Raw genomic sequence first — 21018 nt, 5'->3', positions numbered from 1 at the left:
TTTTTCTCCTAAAAAAAGCATGGATAAAGAGGCTTTGGAACTGGGAAATGACTTACATAATTATGAATTTAAGACAAAGGGATATATTTCACTTCTTTGAAAATGCATAATGTTCTGTAAAGGTTTTAGGAAATAAGAACTCTTTGAAAGGGCTTCCTGATATGAATAATTGCAAATGTCAAGGGATGAGAGTTCTCTGATAGTGATTATATCTCTAGAATGTCAGGTAGTGGTGCAAAGGTGACATGAATGATTTGAGTGAGTTGTTCTATATCCGAGAGATGGTCCTGCAGAGAAATGAAAGCAGTACTCTATAACCCACAGAGAGATTTATCCAAAGCCAAAATGTCAGAGGTAATCAAACTATTTAACTTGTGCTCATAGCTTTACTTTGCATTATATAAACGGACACTCAGAATTTATTACATACTGGAAAATTAAGGAAACAGAATTTTTATAAAGTTGAATGATGCACTATAGTTTTCAGTGAAATACTGGTAATCTTTATGATAGAATTTTAAATGAATTATGATTACTAATGAAGTTCTACATATTTTTCCTTTTTCTTTAGGCTTAACGTACATGCAGCAAATATCCTTGTGTATACTCCCATCTACACAGTGCTCACAATAGAAAGACAACATTGTTCATATCCCAGAGCCCCTATTCTGCCCTTTACCAGTCACTATTCCCCTCCAAGGGTAATCTTTACCCTGACTTGCAATATCATCAATTATTATAAATAGCACTGCTATGAGCATTCTTGTATATGTGTCTTGGTTTGTGTATNTGCTATGAGCATTCTTGTATATGTGTCTTGGTTTGTGTATATATATAGAAACATGTATATATAAACATATATATATCCCTGCTCTCCTATATGTCTGTAAAACTATCTATCTATCCATCCATCCACCCATCCATATACATCTCTGTTAGGATACCCTTTGAATGGAGTTGCTGAGTCTTATAGTTATACATATGCCCTGCTTTGATAAAAGCTGTTACAGAGATTTACAAAGTGATTGTGCCAATTTGCTCCCCCACCAGGAGTTCATGAAAGTTCCAGCTTCTTTACATCCTTGGCAACACTTAACTTTTGGCTCTCATTTTCATTTTAGCCATTCTAATTGTAAAACCAGACTACTCCATTTTTTTTTCTGCTTATATTCTTTAATGTTACCCAAAGATTTAAGTTATATAAATAAGGGCTTTTTGTTTATAAGTTTATACTTAAAGTCTTTAAAGAATTATTCCTCATAATGTTTCCTAGACTAATGTCTGCGTATTGCTTAAAGGGGAAAATTTTATTTCAGATTTGGTGGAACTAGATTCATTAATGGAATATGGCTTAAATATTTCAAATACTTCTATACATTAAAAACATTTTAAGTATCTTGCAACAGCTTATGTGTATGATGGAGTTCAAGGTGGTTTATTTTTTACAGTCTTCCTATTTGTCTTGACAAAAAATAATTGTATGCATAATTACATGTTTTAATACTGTCCATACGATGCAACTTTCTCATTTATTGAAAAATGGTAACATCTGTGACTAGCAATGACTCCAAGTCACTGCAGAATCTTCTTGTGTCACTTATTTCCAAAATATTATTATATTAAATTCATTTTAATAACAAATATTTAGTTTAATATAAGTTCTTTTTAAAAATGACAGGCAGGCATGATTGAAAATAGAAAATCTGTTCTGGTAAAGCAGAAGGCAAAGGTTTCATACAAATTTTGGAGCCAGTGTTGGGCCAGGGAGTATGGTGAGGTTGGGGTATAACTGGTGGGCCAGAAGCCAGAAGGAACCAAGGATTTGGTGGACTGGTATTTAGATTCTCTATGGGCAAGGGAAAGGTGAGGACTGCATATGGTTTGAAGGGTATGAAACTAGTGTTAAAAACTGTAGTGATTGACTCTGGAGAGTGAAGCTTTAAAGGATCCAAATGAGAGATACTAAAACATTGGCATTGGAATTCACAAACATTTTAGACATAAGCAGGAAGTCATATGTTAGGATTAATGACTCCATTTGTACACTTATTGTCCCTATTAAGCAGAATATTTGAATTAACCTGCCAGCAGTCTCCCATTTCCACCTTCCATTCATTTATTGCCACCAATTATTTTCCTAATTACTCACCTGCTCATAAACAACTTACAGCTGTTAATTATAAAACAAAAGGGATTCCAACCATTTGGTCTAGCATTCAAGCTGCTCTGTGGTTGGCCACCATCTTAACTTTTAGACCATCATAGGTATATAGAGGTGTTCCTGAATCTTACGTACAGTTCTAATATTTCCATAGTTGTTCAGCTTTGGATTTAGCTCATTCTGTTCCCTTAGCCTGGCATTTCATCTCCTCTACCTTCCCTATCCTATGAAATCATTCCTTGTCCTTTGTGACACAATTTAAATTCAGTATCTCATAAATGTCTTCATAAATCGCTTACCCCATCTGACCTCTGCCACTCATGGCTAAGCCTTGTAATATCTAATTTTTCTTCATCGGATTTTAGGAGTTTACTCACCTATCTCTCACATAAAATTATAATCTTCTTGAAGACATTAAAATCTTTATAGCCCCAGGCACACTTAGCAGAGTACTTTTGAAAAACAAATTGCAAATTGGCTTTTAAAGGTTTGGGAATGAAACTAAACTATTTCATTTATGGCGCATACACACGCAGAAGACTTACCTCAAAATGAATGTCTCTCAAATAGAAGTGATTCTGCCTCTTCCCTCCAGGGGACATTGGGTCATGTCTGGAGACCTTTTTGGTTGTCACAGCTGAGAGAAGGTGCTGATTGCCATCCTGTATGTGGAAGTAAGGGATGCTGCCAATTATCCCACAATGTCAGGGCGGTCCTCCGCAACCAAGAAGTACCTAGTCCTCAGTGTCAGTAGCTTGAAAAAGCCTACTCCAAGTTAAGAAGACACGCTTTATCATTACTTTCAAATTTTAAAAAACTAATAAAAAGAATCACCTATTGTTCATGTAGTCTACATGCCAGACTAATTTCTATATTACTGTCATTTTTATCACTGACATTATTGTTGACACTTTATTTATACATATACTAACCTGTATAATTTACATATATGTACAAATCAAGTCTTTTTAGCATAGTTTCCCAGCCTTTTTGTTTGATTACCTGTTTTTTATTCCTCTCTCTCACTGTATATCCACCTTCCAACACATACAACTATATTAAAAGACTAGCATATATCCTTCCAGAGTCATAGCCATACATACATATATTTATGTGAATGTATGCGTGTGTGTGTGTATACATATATACACACAATACATATGTAAATATGTATCCCTATAATTATATATATATATAATATTTATAAATATTATAAACTATGACTGAACCACTATGGCTGAAGCTGGCTAGACCAACTGCCAAAGGCAAATGTCTTCAATTCCTAACTACCAACTCCCTCCTTCTTGCAGAAAGTAACTAGTACCCATCTAGCAAACAAGCTGAGAAGACTAGTTTACAAGAGAGTCTGGGAAATGTGAATTTTGGGCTTCTAATGGCCCACAGTAATCAAAGATTATATAGGGGCAGGCATGGAGCTGACTACCAACAGGAAATGCCCAGTGTGTATCTGTGGGTAAAATTCCTGCTGGTGTAAGTTTGTATTAGTATTGTCATTATTTAGTGCATGAAATCATTTTTTGTTTTGTGTCTTTTGTCCCTTGACAATATCTCAGTGAAACTCCTCCATGTCAGTTCATGTAATACTACTTTGTTTTCCACAAAGCCTGAATGTTATAACACGATGCAGGTGAATCATAATCCATGCAGGCGTTCACTTTGATGGGTTTTCACTTAGACTCTTCTTTTTGGCCATCATGAACACTGCTGAAATAAATACTGTGCACCAGAATTTTCTACATATTGGTGCTTTGTTTTTCTCCCCTACAAGATGAGGTCCCAGGTTTGGGATTGCTGAGATGGACTATGTTTTATTTTCAGTTGCCATATCGCTTTCCCATATGGGCATACCACTTTGTTTTACAATCACCATAGGGAAGGACTCCTTTCACTGTATCCCTGCCAGCAATACCTGTTATCTGAGATAGTTTCTTAATTACATTTTTCCCCCAGAAAGCAAGTCACAATGGTAAGCAACCCAAATACTATCCCAACGCGATTGACTGTGAACAGATCCTCTAACACCATTACAGTGCCTGGGGATTTTTGAATGATTCAGAGTTTTCTAATTTAAAATTATGAAAATCAGTGAAGGTGGAACAGCTTACCAGTATTATTTCAGCAAAAATAGTTCTAATATTAAATTGTATCCCTGTTTTATTTAATTTTNCCTGGGGATTTTTGAATGATTCAGAGTTTTCTAATTTAAAATTATGAAAATCAGTGAAGGTGGAACAGCTTATCAGTATTATTTCAGCAAAAATAGTCCTAATATTAAATTGTATCCCTGTTTTATTTAATTTATTTAGTTTATTTTTTAAGCTGGTTAAAAGTTAATGAGAGTCTGCTATTATAAGGCATTGTCTCTGTTTGAACCAGTCACAGTAGGCTAATTTACATTGTAATTACTCTCAGTTCCAAAATCTTAATGACTTTTAACATCAAGTGTTCATTTCTTGCAATGTGTCCATTACAAGTTAGCTAGGGGTGGGGAGGAGATTTGCTTCAAGCCTCTTCATCCAGCAATCCAGGCTTCTGAAGTATCCACAATCGTAAGCATTGCTTCCAGCATCATAAGCATTGCTGGTAAGTGTGGGAGTAAGAAGAAAAGGTGAAAAATCTTTATAGACTCTGACCAGTATCAACTAACACACTGATTAATTTCTTGGAACATTTATTACGTATTTCTTAACTTATCATGATTCAGCACATAGTATTTGAGTTGCCTTCCTGTTCCTTTCTGGAGACTATCAATTTTGAATAATTTTATAAGTTTATTAAGACCATTAGTTTCGGAAAACTGGGTAGTTGGCTTGCTATCTAAATTGAAGAGTAAAATGGTCAAACAGCTATCCATTCCCATTTGTTATACTGTTCAGGTGGCTCACTGGAGGAATTGATTAATGGTATCAAAGATATTATGACATCTTAACCAATAACATTAGGATAAATGGCATTAGTGTTTGTCACATTTTCAATGTGATTTAAATCTAGTTGCAGCCCTTGATGATAGACATTTGGATCCAGTTTAATTTCATCAGAGTGCCCAGGTGTAGCACCTGTGAATATTTGGACTTCTCACATTGTTAAGCTAGTAGATAGAATTTGTGATTATTATTTGAAACTAATATAATCCAAGGAAAATCTTTGGCTATTTAAAAGAAGTTAGAAGGGGTGCCTGTGGCTCAGTTGGTTATGTGTCTGCCTTTGGCTCAAGTCATGATCCCAGGGTCCTGGTTATCGAGCCTCACGTCGGGGGGCAGGGGTGGGTGTGTGTCTCTGTTCAGCAGGGAATCTGCTTCTCTCTCTCCCTCTCTGCTGTGCTCTCTCTTTCTCTCTCTCTCTTTCTCAAATAAATAAAATCTTTTAAAAAATAAAATAAAAGAAGTTAGAAGATTATAAATGTACATTTTCATGAAGGCAGTCTCTTTTTGTCCATAAAAAAAAAGATCTTGTGGACGTTTCTTGGTATTGTAGCTTTTAGCAAATGGCATTAAAATTCTGATTCCATATTGCTTGTTCTTTTACATTGAAGCAGATGTCAGTTTCATATGGATTCTGAATATCATCCAATCTGTTCTTCAAATATAAATGTAATTACTAGTCAGTGGTTTTGGATAATTTATACATTTGCTGAAATCGTGGAGGTTGTATCAATTGTTTTGACTTAGAGTTTGTTCCTTTCAGAAAGCTGAGGTTCTGGAACTATTTTACTGTGGACGAAGTCACCTCTACTCCTAAGAATAGCCACATGTGCTTAGCTAGCATGGGTGTGGATGATCTGAACCGTTATTCCTCACAAGTCCTGATAGAAGGTTCAGGTACAAAAAGGGGATTCCTTCCAAGTAAGGAAGACTTTGTGCGCCTCTTTCACATACTGTTTGTGAAAGGCGGAAGGAGGTAGTGTACAGAAGATGTAAAGCTTAAGCTTTAGATTGCTAGAATAAAGTGATTTTTTTTTCCATTATAAGGGATTGTGAAAGTCATTAAGGCCAACTTCTATCCAGTTTTTGGACACCTGAGATAATAGTTCTCAAACTTTCAGCTAAGTATGACCCACATGGTTTCAATAATAAGCTTATTTCTATTTCTCCCCATCATCACTTGAAAACTAAATGAAGTGAAAGCAGTAAATATTACTTGTTATTACCTCTCCTCTTTCCACTATTAGTGCTAATACTACGGCTGTTAGTATTCTACTGTTCCTGGTCCATATTTTACCAACATAATATGTAATGCTGGTTTGGCTTAAGCTGTAAAAGTTTTATTTTGATTTAGAATGTGTAGCCTCCATAAAGCTTAGGATTTTGAACCCAAATTACCTGTTTCTAGTATAAGTCACATGTATTGTATGTTCTACATTCATCATGTCATGTATGGTTCACAGCAGGTGTGAGACTTATCCACATTTTATAAAGGAGAGGACTGAGATTTAAAAAGGTTAATAGAATTATCTAAGTCACTAGGATTTTAAATTAAGGCTACCTGATGATATAGCCCTCTCTTTTGAACACTGTGTTATATCTTTCTTTCTCCCCACCCTCATCCCTCAAAAATTCTTATTCTTATTTTGGAATTCTCACCTGCAATATAAATGACATGCAGTGTTGAAATGATTAATTAGATACACTCACTGTTATATACTTGCCAAATCACCAGAATCAAAGTAGAATATCAATGACATTTCCTGGATATTAAGATTGCTTTCATCATTTTGCACACCAAGATTTAAAATCTAGGATCTCATAATTAGAGGACTGTATCAGAAGTTCTGGTGTTTGCTCCATTTGCTATTATGTAATGGTCCTGCCCCATGCTGGAACACAAGGGCTCTAGGCCATCTTCTACCTTCTAAGTAGAATATTCAATCTAGATAGCAATGTGGCTTCCATTAGACAATATTCTACTTCCCCAACATGTGGGTGAAACATGGTTCTCTTTAAGTTGTGTTATCACACAGACCAGCAGTTTTGGCATTAAAATCCATTGAACATGGATTATTATTAATTTTATCCTGAATTCTATTTTGTGTGGACAGACCCTGTTGAATTTCTATTGTTGTTCCTGTTGTGGGGGGTGTTATTGTTGATGATGATATTATTTTGGAAGACTTTGCGATGTGTTCAAATTAAAACTGTCTCCTGAACCCTGAAGCACATGNAGACCCTGTTGAATTTCTATTGTTGTTCCTGTTGTGGGGGGTGTTATTGTTGATGATGATATTATTTTGGAAACTTTGTGATGTGTTCAAATTAAAACTGTCTCCTGAACCCTGAAGCACATAGTCATTATTACTAACATGCTATTTAGGAAAGAACTGCCATCGGAGAGTGGAGCATAGCAAGGTGTGTCCCATTTATCAATTCAAAGGAATTTTGCCATCCTTTCCTTTCATCAGGGTATTTATGAGTCAAGCTGGATGGAATTAGAAAGATTCTCTAAAAGGGCACCTGCGTGGCTCAGTTGGTTGGGCATCTGCCTTTGGCTCATGTCATTATCCCAGGGTCCCGGGATTGAGCCTACTATCGGGCTCCTTGCTTAGCAGGGAGCCTGCTTCTCCCTCTCCCTCTGTCTGCCACTCCCCCTGCTTGTGTTTGCTCTCTCTCTCTCACTCTCTCTCTCTTTATCAAATGAATAAATAAAACCTTTAAAAAAAGANAAAAAGGTTCTCTAGAGATTATTTTATTGGTGACCAAATCCATTTTTGTAAAAGTTAAAGACCCCAAATTGAAGCTTCTAAGTAGTTGACTATTACTAAAATGGCATCTATTACAGTTTATCAGTCTCTTAAGTACGCAAAGTGTTATCTCAAACCCAAATCAATTTTGTGGTATAAAAGAGATTAAGTAGATGAAAAATTGTTGTCGAAAATATGGATTTAAATGTTTCAATACCAGTACTGTGCAATTTCTAAATGACAATTTGATATTGATATGATAAGGAAATAGCCATTAATAATTGAAAGCAATGCAGATGTATGTATTAAATAAACACAAACTGAAAGCAGACAAATAATACAACACAACTCTTCAAGTATTATTCTATAGTATGAAAGTATTTTAAAAAGCTTGCTAATATGTTGGATTTTCTGGGTTTTTTATGTTTCCGGATCTAGATTTATATTTTTGAAAATAATATCTACTATCAACCTGATATAAAGAGCAGTTCATTGCGACTGACATCTTCTGGAAAAGAAGGAATTATCTTTAATGGGATTGCTGACTGGTTATATGAAGGTGAGTTGAATAGATTGTTTCAAGAACACGAACGACATATTTTTATACAAAATCTGAGAGAAATCTGTTCTTTCTAGAACAATGCTTATGGCTCCATTTCCTCTTATTTCCTCTCAAAATTGCCTTCATGCTTTCGTGTCTGCATGTGCTCATATTTCGACTGGTTGTGATTCACATTTGCCACATTTGTGTACAACACACACACACACGCACACACACACATACATTTTGTTCAGGCATGATAGATTTGATTTTGGTGATGTTTAACTAATGAAAGTGAATAATCATCTTATGTCCCTCTGGAATTAGATGCTGAATTTTTCTGACTATGGAAAAAAAGAAACAAACACCTTTACTGCTCAAAAAGTGCATGGAAGCCACTTGATTTTAGTCATTCTCATTAAGAACAGTCTGTCACAGTGTAAAGGCCATTGCATGGGGAGCAAAATAAAACCCATTTAAAGGGTTATTAGTAATAACTATTGAATCAAGTTTTCATGATAGTTGAGAATATAAAAAGGATTCAGGTAAGGAAAACCCCTCTCCAGTTTGATCATGCACCAGTTGTCAGCCGGGTTATAGGTATAGATTTCTTCAGGAAGACTCAAGACTTGAGATTAATACCTAAGTTTCAGACTCTGAAACTGATACTAGCAAAATACATCAAGATTTAAAGTCAGTTAGTTGTGTTTGATTAGAAATTACAAAACTAAGGATCATCTCGAAAATAAATTTTATTTCTTGAGCAATATTGGCAAATGCAATCTTTGTACCTCAGAGTCAATATTTTCAGTTCTGTAAGAAAAGTAAATCACTTACCTCATTCATTTATTCATCCATTCTATCATTAAACAGATATTATTAAAGACTTACTATGTTCCAAGTATTTGTAAGGGTGCTGAGATATCATAGGGAATAAAACAAAGTACCTTACATTAAGAGATACATTTTGCTAGGTGGAGCTATTTTATTAATGAAGAGACACTGTAGCCTTTGAGATTTATATGCATATGTGTACATGTATATTTATAATATATTTTTGTGTGTATGCCAGCATCAAATAATAAAATATTTTAGAGGCCACAGTTTATTCTGAGGAGTAGTAGGAACTACTTTGGAAATATAAAAAATAATGATGCTCTGAATTTTTAAAAATTCAAACACACAAAATGATAAATGAGGTTCTTTGGTTCAGAGTATCAGAAGCTGACTCTGACTTTCTTATTTCAAAAGGATAAATTATTGGAGGGGCCTGAGATGACCCAATGAATTAAAGAGATAGGTGGAAAACAAATTTGAATTTGGATGGTTCCAGGAATCTGGGTAGCAAGAACTAAGCCTCTCTGCTGTAGAAGAGCTAGGTGAGAGATGTCCTGTATCTTCAAGATATTGTCAGCAGTGTGCGAGACCCTGGCAGATGAAGAAACCATGTCAGTGCAGTGTGACAAGCAGCCAAATCACAAGAAACACAGGATTCTATGAAAGAACAAAAGAGACTTAGCCCATTCTAGGGATTTGCAAACATTTTCCTAAAGGTGAAACCCTCTGAGTTGAGCCTGAAAGATTAAGAAATATAAGAAGGAACTAGGTAGGAAATAGCCCAAGTGCCCTTCAACAGATGAATGGATAAAGAAGATGTGGCATATATATACAATGGACTATTACTCAGCCGTAAAAAAGAATGAATTCTTGCCATTTGCAGAGACATGGATGGAACTAGAGAGTATCATGCTAAGCGAAGGAAGTCAGTCAAGAAAGATAAATACCATATGATTTCACTCATGTGGAATTTAAGAAGCAAAACAAACAAGCAAAAGAAAAAAAAATAGGAAGAGAGAGGGAAACCAAGAAATAAACTATTAAGTATAGAGAACAGTCCGATGATTACCTGAGGGGGGGGGTGGGTGGAGGGCTGTGTTAAATAAGTGATGGGGATTAAGGAGGGCATGTGTTGTGGTGAGCTCTGGGTGTTGTATGGAAGTGTTGAATCACTGTATTGTACATCTGAAACTAATGTTACACTGTATGATAACTAATTGGAATTTAAATAAAAACTTAAAAAAAAGAAGAAGAAACTAGGTAAGGAAATCTAAGCAAGAGTCAAAAGCTTGTAAAAGCATAGCAAAGTTAAATAGCATGGTATGTGCCTTGGGAACTAAAATCTGCTTGGTATTATTGGGGCATAAAATGTGAGAAAAAGGAGGGCAGCAAGAACCAAGGGATAGTGACTCTAAAAATAATCTCGGATTTCGATTATTTTTCCACTAGTAAATGGGGTAACTATTAGAGCTTTTCAAGTAAGGGAGTGTCAATATTCCATCTTCCATATAAATAGATCATTTTTGACAACAGTGTAAAGCTGGGATTGAATAGCAGAAAGAACCAATGAGAAGCCAGACAATCTGAGGGTTTTAGAGGGGAGGGGGTGGGAGGATGGGCTAGCCCGGTGATAGGTATTAAGGAGGGCACGTATTGCATGGAGCCCTGGGTGTTATACGCAAACAATGAATCATGGAACACTACATCACAAACTAATGATGTACTGTATGGTCACTAACATATCATAATTAAAAAAAAAGTTTTTTTCTGTGTTCTGTTGAAAGATAATGAGCAATATTACTAGGGTTAAAGCAGTAAGAAGGAGGGAAGATTCTAAAATTGATGAGGCAGTAAAACAGATAGATCTTAGTGGTTAAATGGATGGGGTAGATGAAAAGAAGTCAAGAATAATTCTTTGGCTTCTGGTTTGGATCACTAGTAAATAGTGGTGACAGATACAGTGAGCAAGCATTTATAAAAGCAGTGGGCTTCAGGGAGGAAGGAATAATTTAGTGGGAACAATGGTGCTTCACAGTGTGCTGGCATGCTACCTTGGGTAACAAAATGTGATCCTTAACATCAAAGAACTTTTAAGTTAACTCAATGTAGAATATACTGACTGGACAAATGAACAACATGCCTTGGGCTTCTGTCCTTAATTAAGGCTTTATATAATTTATGGCATTACAGTTTTAAGGAAATTGTCAGAAGAGAAATTAAAGACCATTATCTGACAATATGGTTATTTTCTTAATTAGAGAATAAAATTCTATATATTTGGGTGGAGAGTGAATACTGTGTTGGGGGTTAGGTAGGACAAATAGGACAAAAACTTCTGTAATTACACTGTCGGTCTGACACTCTCCAAAAGAGATGGACAAATTATAGTTTTTGCTGTTCAAATTAAACTCAGTCCTTTTGGCTCTTACATTGTAGGTGCACTAGGAAATTCCATATGTGTCATGTGATTGAATACCCACAATGCTAGCATATTTAGTCATTTACTGAAGAAACCAAGACTTAGGGAGGACAGGTGACTTGGGCATGGCCTCAAAGCTCAGGAGTGCCATAGCTGGCACTTGAATGTGTGTCCTCAAAACCAGTGTCTCTTCCTGGTCTACTCTGTTAGAATTCAGTGCCTTTTCATCGTTCCCTAAGGAATGACACACATTATGGACCTAAGCCATTAGATTTCGCTGGTCTGCTTCCTCAACCAAAGACTCTGAATCCTATTGACCACAGAGTTACCTCAATTCTTGCTTTATTTCCAAGAGAAGGGGCAATATCAAGGGAATTGGTGTTAAGGTTGACAGAGGGATTTAGGCTGTTGAGGATGACAGGTGAGGGAAAAATCAATGACATCTGAATGGCCTAAATCCCATTAGCACTTTGCTTTCCCAAGATACCAACAGCTCCCAGATCCCAGATTTTCTCTTTTCCCTTCAGTACACTTAGGACAACACAGTGACATCTGCTAAGAATGCATATAATCTTCAACAGTATGTGTGTGGTACTCTAGTGTGGAGATTTCTTTTTTTGTCACTTTACAGAAATCAATTACAGTCTGAATTAGTAAGTGTGGGAGACTCAAGAAGTAACGTGTAACATCTTCACTTACTTTAATTGAAATTTCCCTTTTGTAAATATCATAGAAAAAAAAAGATTAGAGAAGGAGTCACATAAAAGAATATAAAATGTTTTTTTGGCACATTTTAAAGGCATGGCTTAAACTATTTAGGTCCAGGCTAATCTGTGAGTGTGGCTGTTGATCCCAATCACAGGCACTTAGGTCGAGGTTTTAGTCTTTAAATGTGTTATTTTAAAGCCTCTTCGTCTCTATGTCTAGTATTATTCAATTCCTAAGGAAAGTAAAAGCAAATAAAATGTGTTTTAAAGAGTTGGTGAAGTTCAGAAGAAAAATAAAATATCATGCTCAAAATGAAATATTTTAAACGTAATTCACACAAAATGCATCTCATGTTACTCATATAAATTGGTGCATTTAACATAGTAACTCAACTAAATAAAATATCAGATGACTTCTTTCCTTAAAAAAAAAAAAGTAAAGTTCACAGCTACCAAGTATACAACTTTGAAAATTTCCATAAAGTACTGAATCTATTAAATAGAAAAAAATGACTGTCACTTTAAGTTATTTAAACATATAAAATATTGGAACTAATGTGCCTAAATGACTTAAAAATGCGTTTTTAAGGAATTCTTTCATAATACTCAGTTCAACAGTTATTGAGTACATATATCTTTCCAGCATTATCTGAGAGCAATATGAAGAGGAATAGGGTTTCTACGTTTTGGGCATTTCCAACTTAGTGGAGTGAAAAACTGTAAACACCTATTATATAAGGAACCATTTGGAGCACAGTAAATAGAAATATAAACAGAACTATATGTCTACATACCAACTAGAAATATAAGTAGGATTAAGTCTAATGGAATATAGAGTGGCTTCAGGGAAGAAATGGTATTTGCATTGACTTTAAGAATGAAAAGAATAAAGAAGTGAGAGAAAAGATTGATAGCATAAACAATATCCTTATCAATAGATGGACTAGTTACATTTTTTGGTTGTTTACTGAGAACAATACAAAATGACTGTTTTCACCTTTTTTCTGCCTTCTCTTGGATATAGGAAATCACATTCATCCATTCATTGATTCAACAAATATTTATTGAGCACTTACTAAATCCCAGTAAAACTGGACTAAGACAGATAAAAGAAAAAATCAGAAATGCAGCCACGGAGGCCAGAGGAAGATAGAGTAATAAAGCTGAGTTTCAGGGGGTCAAACAAACTAAGGATTCCATAGTTACTGTTGGATTTGCTACCAGAAATTATTAAGGCAAAATCAGTCAATTTGTGGTACTAGAAGCAAGACTGCAGTGGATAGAGGTGTAAATGGGAAGTGAGAAGGTTTTGAATATAGACAATTCTTTTAAGAAGCTTGACAGTGAGATACAGAGAATAAAGGGGAAAAAATGAACCACAGACCCATCTGGCAGGCAGTCGCATACTCACGAAATCTTATCTGTCTAAATTGATAAACTACAAATGGATAAAATCAGCTTACTTTTCAGAATAGCATGTTTATTTGAACACAATGATTATATATTAGTTAGATTTCTGTAAGTACTTTGTGTTGAAGCTATGTTTTTAAGTGTCTTTGATATAAAACAACATGTGTTGAAAACTCCATCTGTTCGGCAGTGAGATTTTCTAATCATTGTAATAAAGACAAGAACCAAACCTTCATTGAAATGGAATGGAATGCAATTTGTAGAAATACGTTGTTTGTAAATAATATAATATAATTAACACAGGAAGTTTCAATTCATGAGTAAAAGTCCTTGTTAGTTGCAATTAAAGAAGGGTGTGCACTCAAGCAGATGCATATTAAAGATTCTTTTATTTATCTCCTTCCCATTTCAGTTAGCTCTCTGTTTGTACCTGAAGGAAGTCACATAACTCTTTGTATGTACTACTTTGCTATTTTAGCATTTTTGTGAGGAACAACTTTAGGCATAGATCACTCTAAAATAAATTAAGAGTAGATGATACCTAGTTTCTGTTGAATGGTGCTCTCAAATCTGGGCCATTCTTATCCTTGGGAAGTCCTTGCACACACATACTTCAGCAGCTAGGATAGAACCCATTTCTTTAGAAACTCTGAGTGTTGATTTTAGTCAGCACAATCTGATCTCTCTGTACATTCAAGGCTCATAAGACTAAGAGTTTTCACTCAGTTGGCATTTAGCATGTTTCCCCCATTGTGTCATGTGGATGACTCATGTCTCCTCATATGAATTGTAAGTATTTTGTACAAATCAGGGTCAGGATTACAAATGGAAAAAAAAATGGCACATTCAAAGTAGTATACAAACTTTCATCTGTGAAGGCGCCACTTGTCAGAGACAAGGGATAAGTAGCAACCTTTGGCTAGTATTGATTTAGCCATTTATACCTGAAGTGAGGACTGTTACTAGAACCCAGAAGGTGGGAACCCTATGGTTTCTGAAGTAATAGAAGCAGTAAGTTTGTGTTGAGGAACATAGCCAAACTCACGTGTTTCCAGTGGGCGAGAACCAAGAAAGTAAGTACCATGTACTAACTTTATTCTCCTCATTTGATTTGTCTGGTTTCATAATGGCAACAGCTAAAAAAATTCAGAGATCATGGGAATATTACTATTTATTCAAATAAAAACTTTGTGTCCTTGAAAGAACACATGAAGTTCCATCTGCTATGTTTCTTTTTAGGGTAGTGTTAGTCCAGTTTATATACCTGTCTCAAATTTATAACTACAGTCAACACTTGCATTTTCCATATAAGGTTTTGGGGCAGATGCTCCCATTAAGAAAAGAAATAAGGTTATCATATGGCCTTAACTGGTAATCCTAGCTCCCTCTGTCAACTACTCATTCATTCCTCCCTTTCCTTCTGCCAGCATTTTGACTACACAGGTCATTTATGTGGTGGATTGAACCAAAATTTTATCCCTGCCAAATATTACTCCTTTGCTTCTTTTTCTTAATTAGGTTGCTACAATTTCAGTTTTCCATTGAAATGGAAATTGGAATGTGCAAATGTAGAATTGGAAAATGAGATTGAGTTGGACAAAGGAGTATTTCAGAATCTGCTGAGTCCCGATATATTTTTCTTTACTCTCTCTTGTATAGTGAAGACGCATATTCTTCCTGGCAGATGAGCTTAATCATCAGACACACAGTACTACATATTCTGTCAGTTCCCACCCAACCCCTCAGTCCTATTGAGCCCCACGTGATCAGGGAGAAATTTCAGCTTCCAATTCAGAGGAACAGAATTATGACATTCCTTGTTGGAAGCAATTCCCCCTTAGGCATTAGGACTCATAAACCCACTGATCTCCTTATCACGAAGACGAGAAACAAAATATGTCCAATGGGGTAATGGTGTGATAGTGATAGAGAATGCTACACTTCTACCATTTAGTTCCTAGATCTGTGCTTTCTGGCTATGTGAGAGGGACACATGCTTGCTGTAGGATGACATCCCAACTTTAAGGTTGTTATAATGCCAAAACCAAGATAAAGAAGACTAGTTAACACTTCCATCAAGCCAGGTACATATAGCTAATAGAAAACAATGAATGTCATAGTCTGAGCCTGTCGCCCTTCTTTTTGCTACATCTTTTTCATGTAGAGTGGATTACTATGGTAATGGGTAAGCTATTCTGTGAATCCATGAATAGCAGTGCTGACAGGACTTGAAACAGCAGAGGCATAGCTATACCAGAGTATGTGTCTATCTCTGTAATGACAAAATGCTACCCCTTCTTGATGGAATGCTTCCCATGTAATCTGCCCGCCACCAGTTAGACAGCTGGTCCTACTGGCAAATAATGCTGTGTCAAGAGTTTAATGACAGCCACCTAACATTGGCAGGTAATGGTGGGATCCAAAGCAGACTGATGCACTCAGTAGTCATATTGTCCATCTGATTATTGAGAGCCCCCTCTGCTATGGATGTGTTCTGGCAGATATTAAGTAGGACGCTAATATCTTCATATTTTTAAATTTTTACCTCTCCTGTCAATGCACTTATCTTTCCCCAAACTTCCTTGTCACTAATATTTTCTTCCCATAACCCTAATCAGGTCTTTCATTAGTTACTGTGCATGAGTCAGGGTAGATCCACGCTTCAAGCCAATTCTCTTTCCACAAGAAGTAGAAAACTAAAACTCTTGTTCAAAAGTCTGCCAACTTGGAGCATTTGTTTTCTTTAGTGTTTTAATGCCACTGCTCAGTCAGACTGTGGTACAGAACTTATCCAACTCTGGAATCTTCAAGTACATCATGTAAACCTACCCATAACCTAGGCCTGTGTTTATTTCTCCCCCGCCAACTTGCATTAGAAAACACATCTTGAGGTTTTGATATGAGCTGGAGGAGAAAGGGTAAAGTGGAAGGTGCAATAATCTGGACATTTTACTTATGCGTTCTGTCCAGTCCCATATAAACCCCTTCTCTTTTCTAGTGGGACGTTGCTGTATGCGTTCAGTTTTATGGTCAGTGAATCAGATGACAGTCAGTTCATGATGGGCAGTTTGGGTTGCAGAGCCACTTGGTATCCCATGGTCAGGCTAATCATTTCTGCAAGAGCCCAGTAGAGAGCTGCTTTTGAAAAGGAGAATATTTATCAGCACAGAAGGAAATGGTCTTCCTCTAAAGCTTGTAGTGCCTGTGTTTTGATTGCCATGTAACGAGTGTCAGAAGCTCCACACAGCATCTCTGTTTACCATGCACCTTTACATTAGCAGTTTGTCTGCTGGGTCACGAGGTAAAGACCGTAGGGAAGGTTATACCATGCCCTTGATCTGCTGCATAGCCCTTTCTTTTTTTCTTTTTTTTTTTATAAAGATTTTATGTATTTATTTGAGAGAGAGAGATCCCCCTTTGGGGATGTAGACTCTTTTTTTTTTTAAAGATTTTATTTATTTATTCGACAGAGACAGAGACAGCCAGCGAGAGAGGGAACACAAGCAGGGGGAGTGGGAGAGGAAGAAGCAGGCTCATAGCAGAGGAGCCTGATGTGGGGCTCGATCCCATAACGCCGGGATCACGCCCTGAGCCGAAGGCAGACGCCCAACCGCTGTGCCACCCAGGCGCCCCGGGGATGTAGACTCTTAAACTTTATAGGAATTTATCTTCCACTCTACCTTAATGCAGAGAATGCCTAGCTCCCTGGGATAGACGTTGCCTCTGTCAGCAAGAAGACTTGTGGGAATGTTGAGGTTCAACATCTACAGCCATAAAATTAGACACATATAGCAACATTCCACTATAAATGTGCTATTTATGAGACTGGTCCAGAAAGCATATGTATACTGCACACGTTCACCCAAGCATCCTTGTCCTATGTGCCATGTCCCAGGAATTCTCCAATATCTCTGTCTTAACTTTTAAAAACATCTGGAGTTGTGGGGCTCTGCCACCTTTACTATGCTCTCTTGGACCTCTGCCTTATCTGCCTGCAACAACAGAAGAGAGGGACTCCCTCAAAGACACCAAGGTGATCTTTTTTGTATTCCTGATTCTGCCGGCATGGTTTCCATTTCAGTTTATCCCTATGGAATCCCCCTGAGGTGTCATATGAACCATGCAAGCTTCATTTTACAATCTTTACAGTTGCCAGTACTGTAGTAATTAAGTACCACAACCAGTTATCCCCCCAAAACCTTTCCTCTCTATCTGCATTTCATTCTATATCATCGCCAGTGACAATGGATTACTCAAGATTCCATCTTTTGCTATGGATTATCTATGCTCCAGTTCCCTCCTGGAAAGATGATTATTACATCAAAGATAGTACAGGTATAGATGGATGTAGATATAGATCACCAACTTAATTTCAAAATCTAATTTTACAAGTCCCTTTTCTGAGTCTCTTACTGGTATTCATCATGGTATTTGTCAGGGTACAAAGTTGGCACATTCAGTAATCTGAAGAAGATTTATTTACAAAGAGACCACATTTACAAAGTGAAACCATGAAGGACAGAGCTATAGTCTAGACTAGTAGCAACCAAGCTATAATCACCCCTGTGACCATAGAGATGAGCCATTACAAGATACAAAAGGAGAAAATTTCATAGAAGAGACTGCATTGACAGGAGTAGTGACATCATTTAAAACACACAGCTAGACTGAAGTGTCATTTCAGGGTAGAGCCAAGGAAATACATACTCTGACTTTACTCTCCTTCTAATCTCTTGCCATAGTACAATAAAGGCCATGCTCTGGAGGGCATGGTGGCCCTTCTGCTGTAGTTCATCCACGCTAATTTTCTGGACCAGAAAGCAGGTATAGATAAGTGAATAGTGGATCTGGGGTCGCATGAAAGATATCCAATATATTTATCATTCTTTTTTTAGAGCTTAAAATAGTTTCATAAGTCTAGTGGGTATTCAACTTGTTCGATGATGAGAGTGGGTATTTAACTTGTTTGATGATGGAAATATGATTGAATGCAAATGTGAATGAATGGTGTCATAAATACGGTTTTATGCCATATTTCAGTCTTCAGTTACTGTTCTTATTCTTTTTATTCCAATAGTGCTCTCATTTTCTCTGTTCACATTGCTGACAGTCTATGAAATCCTGCCTTCATTGCTTCATTATTTCCTGCCATTGCATCTGCTTATCCTGGGACTAAAAGGGTAACTCAGAAATACAGAATTCTCTCTCATGTTGATAAAATACAACACATTGTATAGAAAAAAACAATGTATATGTGCAATGGAGATTTCAAGGACAGATGTTTGTGGGTCACTGAGCCCACATCTCTACAGTTGGTTTCAAATAACACTCATTTATTCTAGAGGAAATTCTGCATTCTCACATTGCCCACTGGTGGTCACCAGATGGAGAAAGGCTCGCCTTCCTGATGATAAATGATTCGTTGGTGCCTAACATGGTTATCCCTCGATTTACTGGAGCGTTGTATCCCAAAGGAAAGCAGTATCCATATCCTAAGGTAAGTAACGTGGAAGTACTAGTTTGTTCTCTTTCCCTGCAACAGTGACTTGATTGATAGTATCCTTGGTTCATGAACAAGTTGTCTTTGCAGAAAAAAAAAAAAAGGAGTTTTTCTTCCTGGTCGGCGGATTCATCTTTTAGAGCTTGCAGTAGCCTATACACAGTGTTCTGGTAGAAAGAAGTAGAGATGATTCAGGGCTTGGGAATTGGCACTTTGCTGCATTTTGTTCTCTTTGATTCTCTCACTCCTATTTTCCCTCGCCTTCCCAGTTGGAAAGAAAGTGAATTTTCTCCAAAGCACATTCTGTGTGTGACTATTTGAATATTTGTTATATTCCAGTTGTTCCTAGGTGTTATAAGGGAAGAAAAAGTCCCATGGTCAAATAAGTTGAAAATTCTTAGTTAAAAATAAAATCCAACTTCTTGCAGATGCTTTCTTAGAGCACTTAATATACTGTATGTCAATGTGCATTATAAATCTCCCATAAAAAATTGACTAAGCCTAAAGTATCTCCAGTAAGGAATAGACTAAGCATAAAAAATTTATTAGTATTAGTATTAACATCAGCATTATTTTGGCAAAGCATACTCTGGAACATACTTTATAACGTGATGGGGTAGAGCCATAGCCAGGCGTAGCTAAGATAGATGGAATTGTTTTATTGAGTGAGGCAAATATGGAACTCTTGCCCACTGAGCAAAACTATTTTCAAGTAGGGAGCAGGTTGCAAAAACATCTGGAGTGTAACTTTCTTTTTTCTATTGTATGGCATTTTTGATAACTTAAGGTCTCTTTTTTAAAAAATAAATTTCCCCCATGTTTATACTACAGAGAAAAAGGCCCATGAATGAGGGTCCCTATACATTAATCATGGAAAGATGTCTTGCAGGAAACTTTTTAAACTCTGTTTTACATTTCAGCTCTTAATTAGGTAAGAGATGGCTGCTAATTCAATTTAGAAGCTATGTTTTTTGAAGATTTTATTTATTTATTTGAGAGAGAGAGCAAGTGGGAGAGCGAGAGAGAGCATGAGCAGAGGGGAGGGGTAAAGAGAGAGGGAGAAGCAGACTCCCCGTTGAGCAGGGAGCCTGAGGCAACACTCGAATCCAGGACCCTGGGATCATGATCTGAGCTGAAGGCAGATGCTTAACCAAATGAGCCACCCAGGCACCCTTAGAAGCTATTTTTAAGCCATTCCTTTAGTGAGTTTTACTTTGTTGCCTAAGCATGATAGGTTTTATACCTTTCATCTTGTGCATTACATTAATTGGGCAAGGTATTGGATAAATTACCCATCACACAGAGTATTCTATACTTGCAGTGAAGACATGGTTGGGGTAGGCATGGCTTTTCTTATTTTCCTGTCATCCACCAAAATCAAGTACTTAAAGTAGGGAACGAAGGGAGGGAGGAGGAGATACGGAGGGAGAGAGGAAGAAAAACAGCCTTGAATTTAGAGAGTTTGGGTTAAGAAAGCATTTCCTCAGTGAGAGTCTGTACCCCCCCTCCCCCGGTCAAGCCTATCTTCCTTCCATAGTTTATGGTATTAAATGACAGGCTTATAGCTAAGAAGGACAACAAGATCAAAATGAATCTGATTCTATGATATTGAAATATTATTTTTAGGGTCTTCTGTGCATATAAATTAGTAGGCACATATACTCAGTGCTCTTGAGGAGAAAATGGCAACTTGACCTACCCAAAATAAATAAATAATCATATTCACCAAGAGATTTTTATCGTATTTC

The 21018-nt window shown here is 36.7% G+C and overlaps 1 protein-coding gene across 2 annotated transcripts in view; it reads left to right on the top strand.

The window, feature by feature from the left end:
- The window catches only part of DPP10 (dipeptidyl peptidase like 10), a 632664-nt gene that overhangs the window by 503338 nt on the left and 108308 nt on the right, over positions 1–21018 (top strand). For both annotated transcript variants that reach the window (XM_034654431.1, XM_034654430.1), the window contains exons 8-9: positions 8295–8415; positions 19113–19267. In XM_034654431.1, the coding sequence (XP_034510322.1) occupies positions 8295–8415; positions 19113–19267 (276 nt within the window). The remainder of the gene's footprint in view (positions 1–8294; positions 8416–19112; positions 19268–21018) is intronic.

The sequence above is a fragment of the Ailuropoda melanoleuca genome, chromosome 2 (genome assembly GCF_002007445.2).
Source record: "Ailuropoda melanoleuca isolate Jingjing chromosome 2, ASM200744v2, whole genome shotgun sequence".
Classification (NCBI taxonomy): domain Eukaryota; kingdom Metazoa; phylum Chordata; class Mammalia; order Carnivora; family Ursidae; genus Ailuropoda; species Ailuropoda melanoleuca.
The sequence above is the reverse complement of the archived record's forward strand: the minus strand, read 5'-3'. Positions and strand labels throughout refer to the sequence as shown.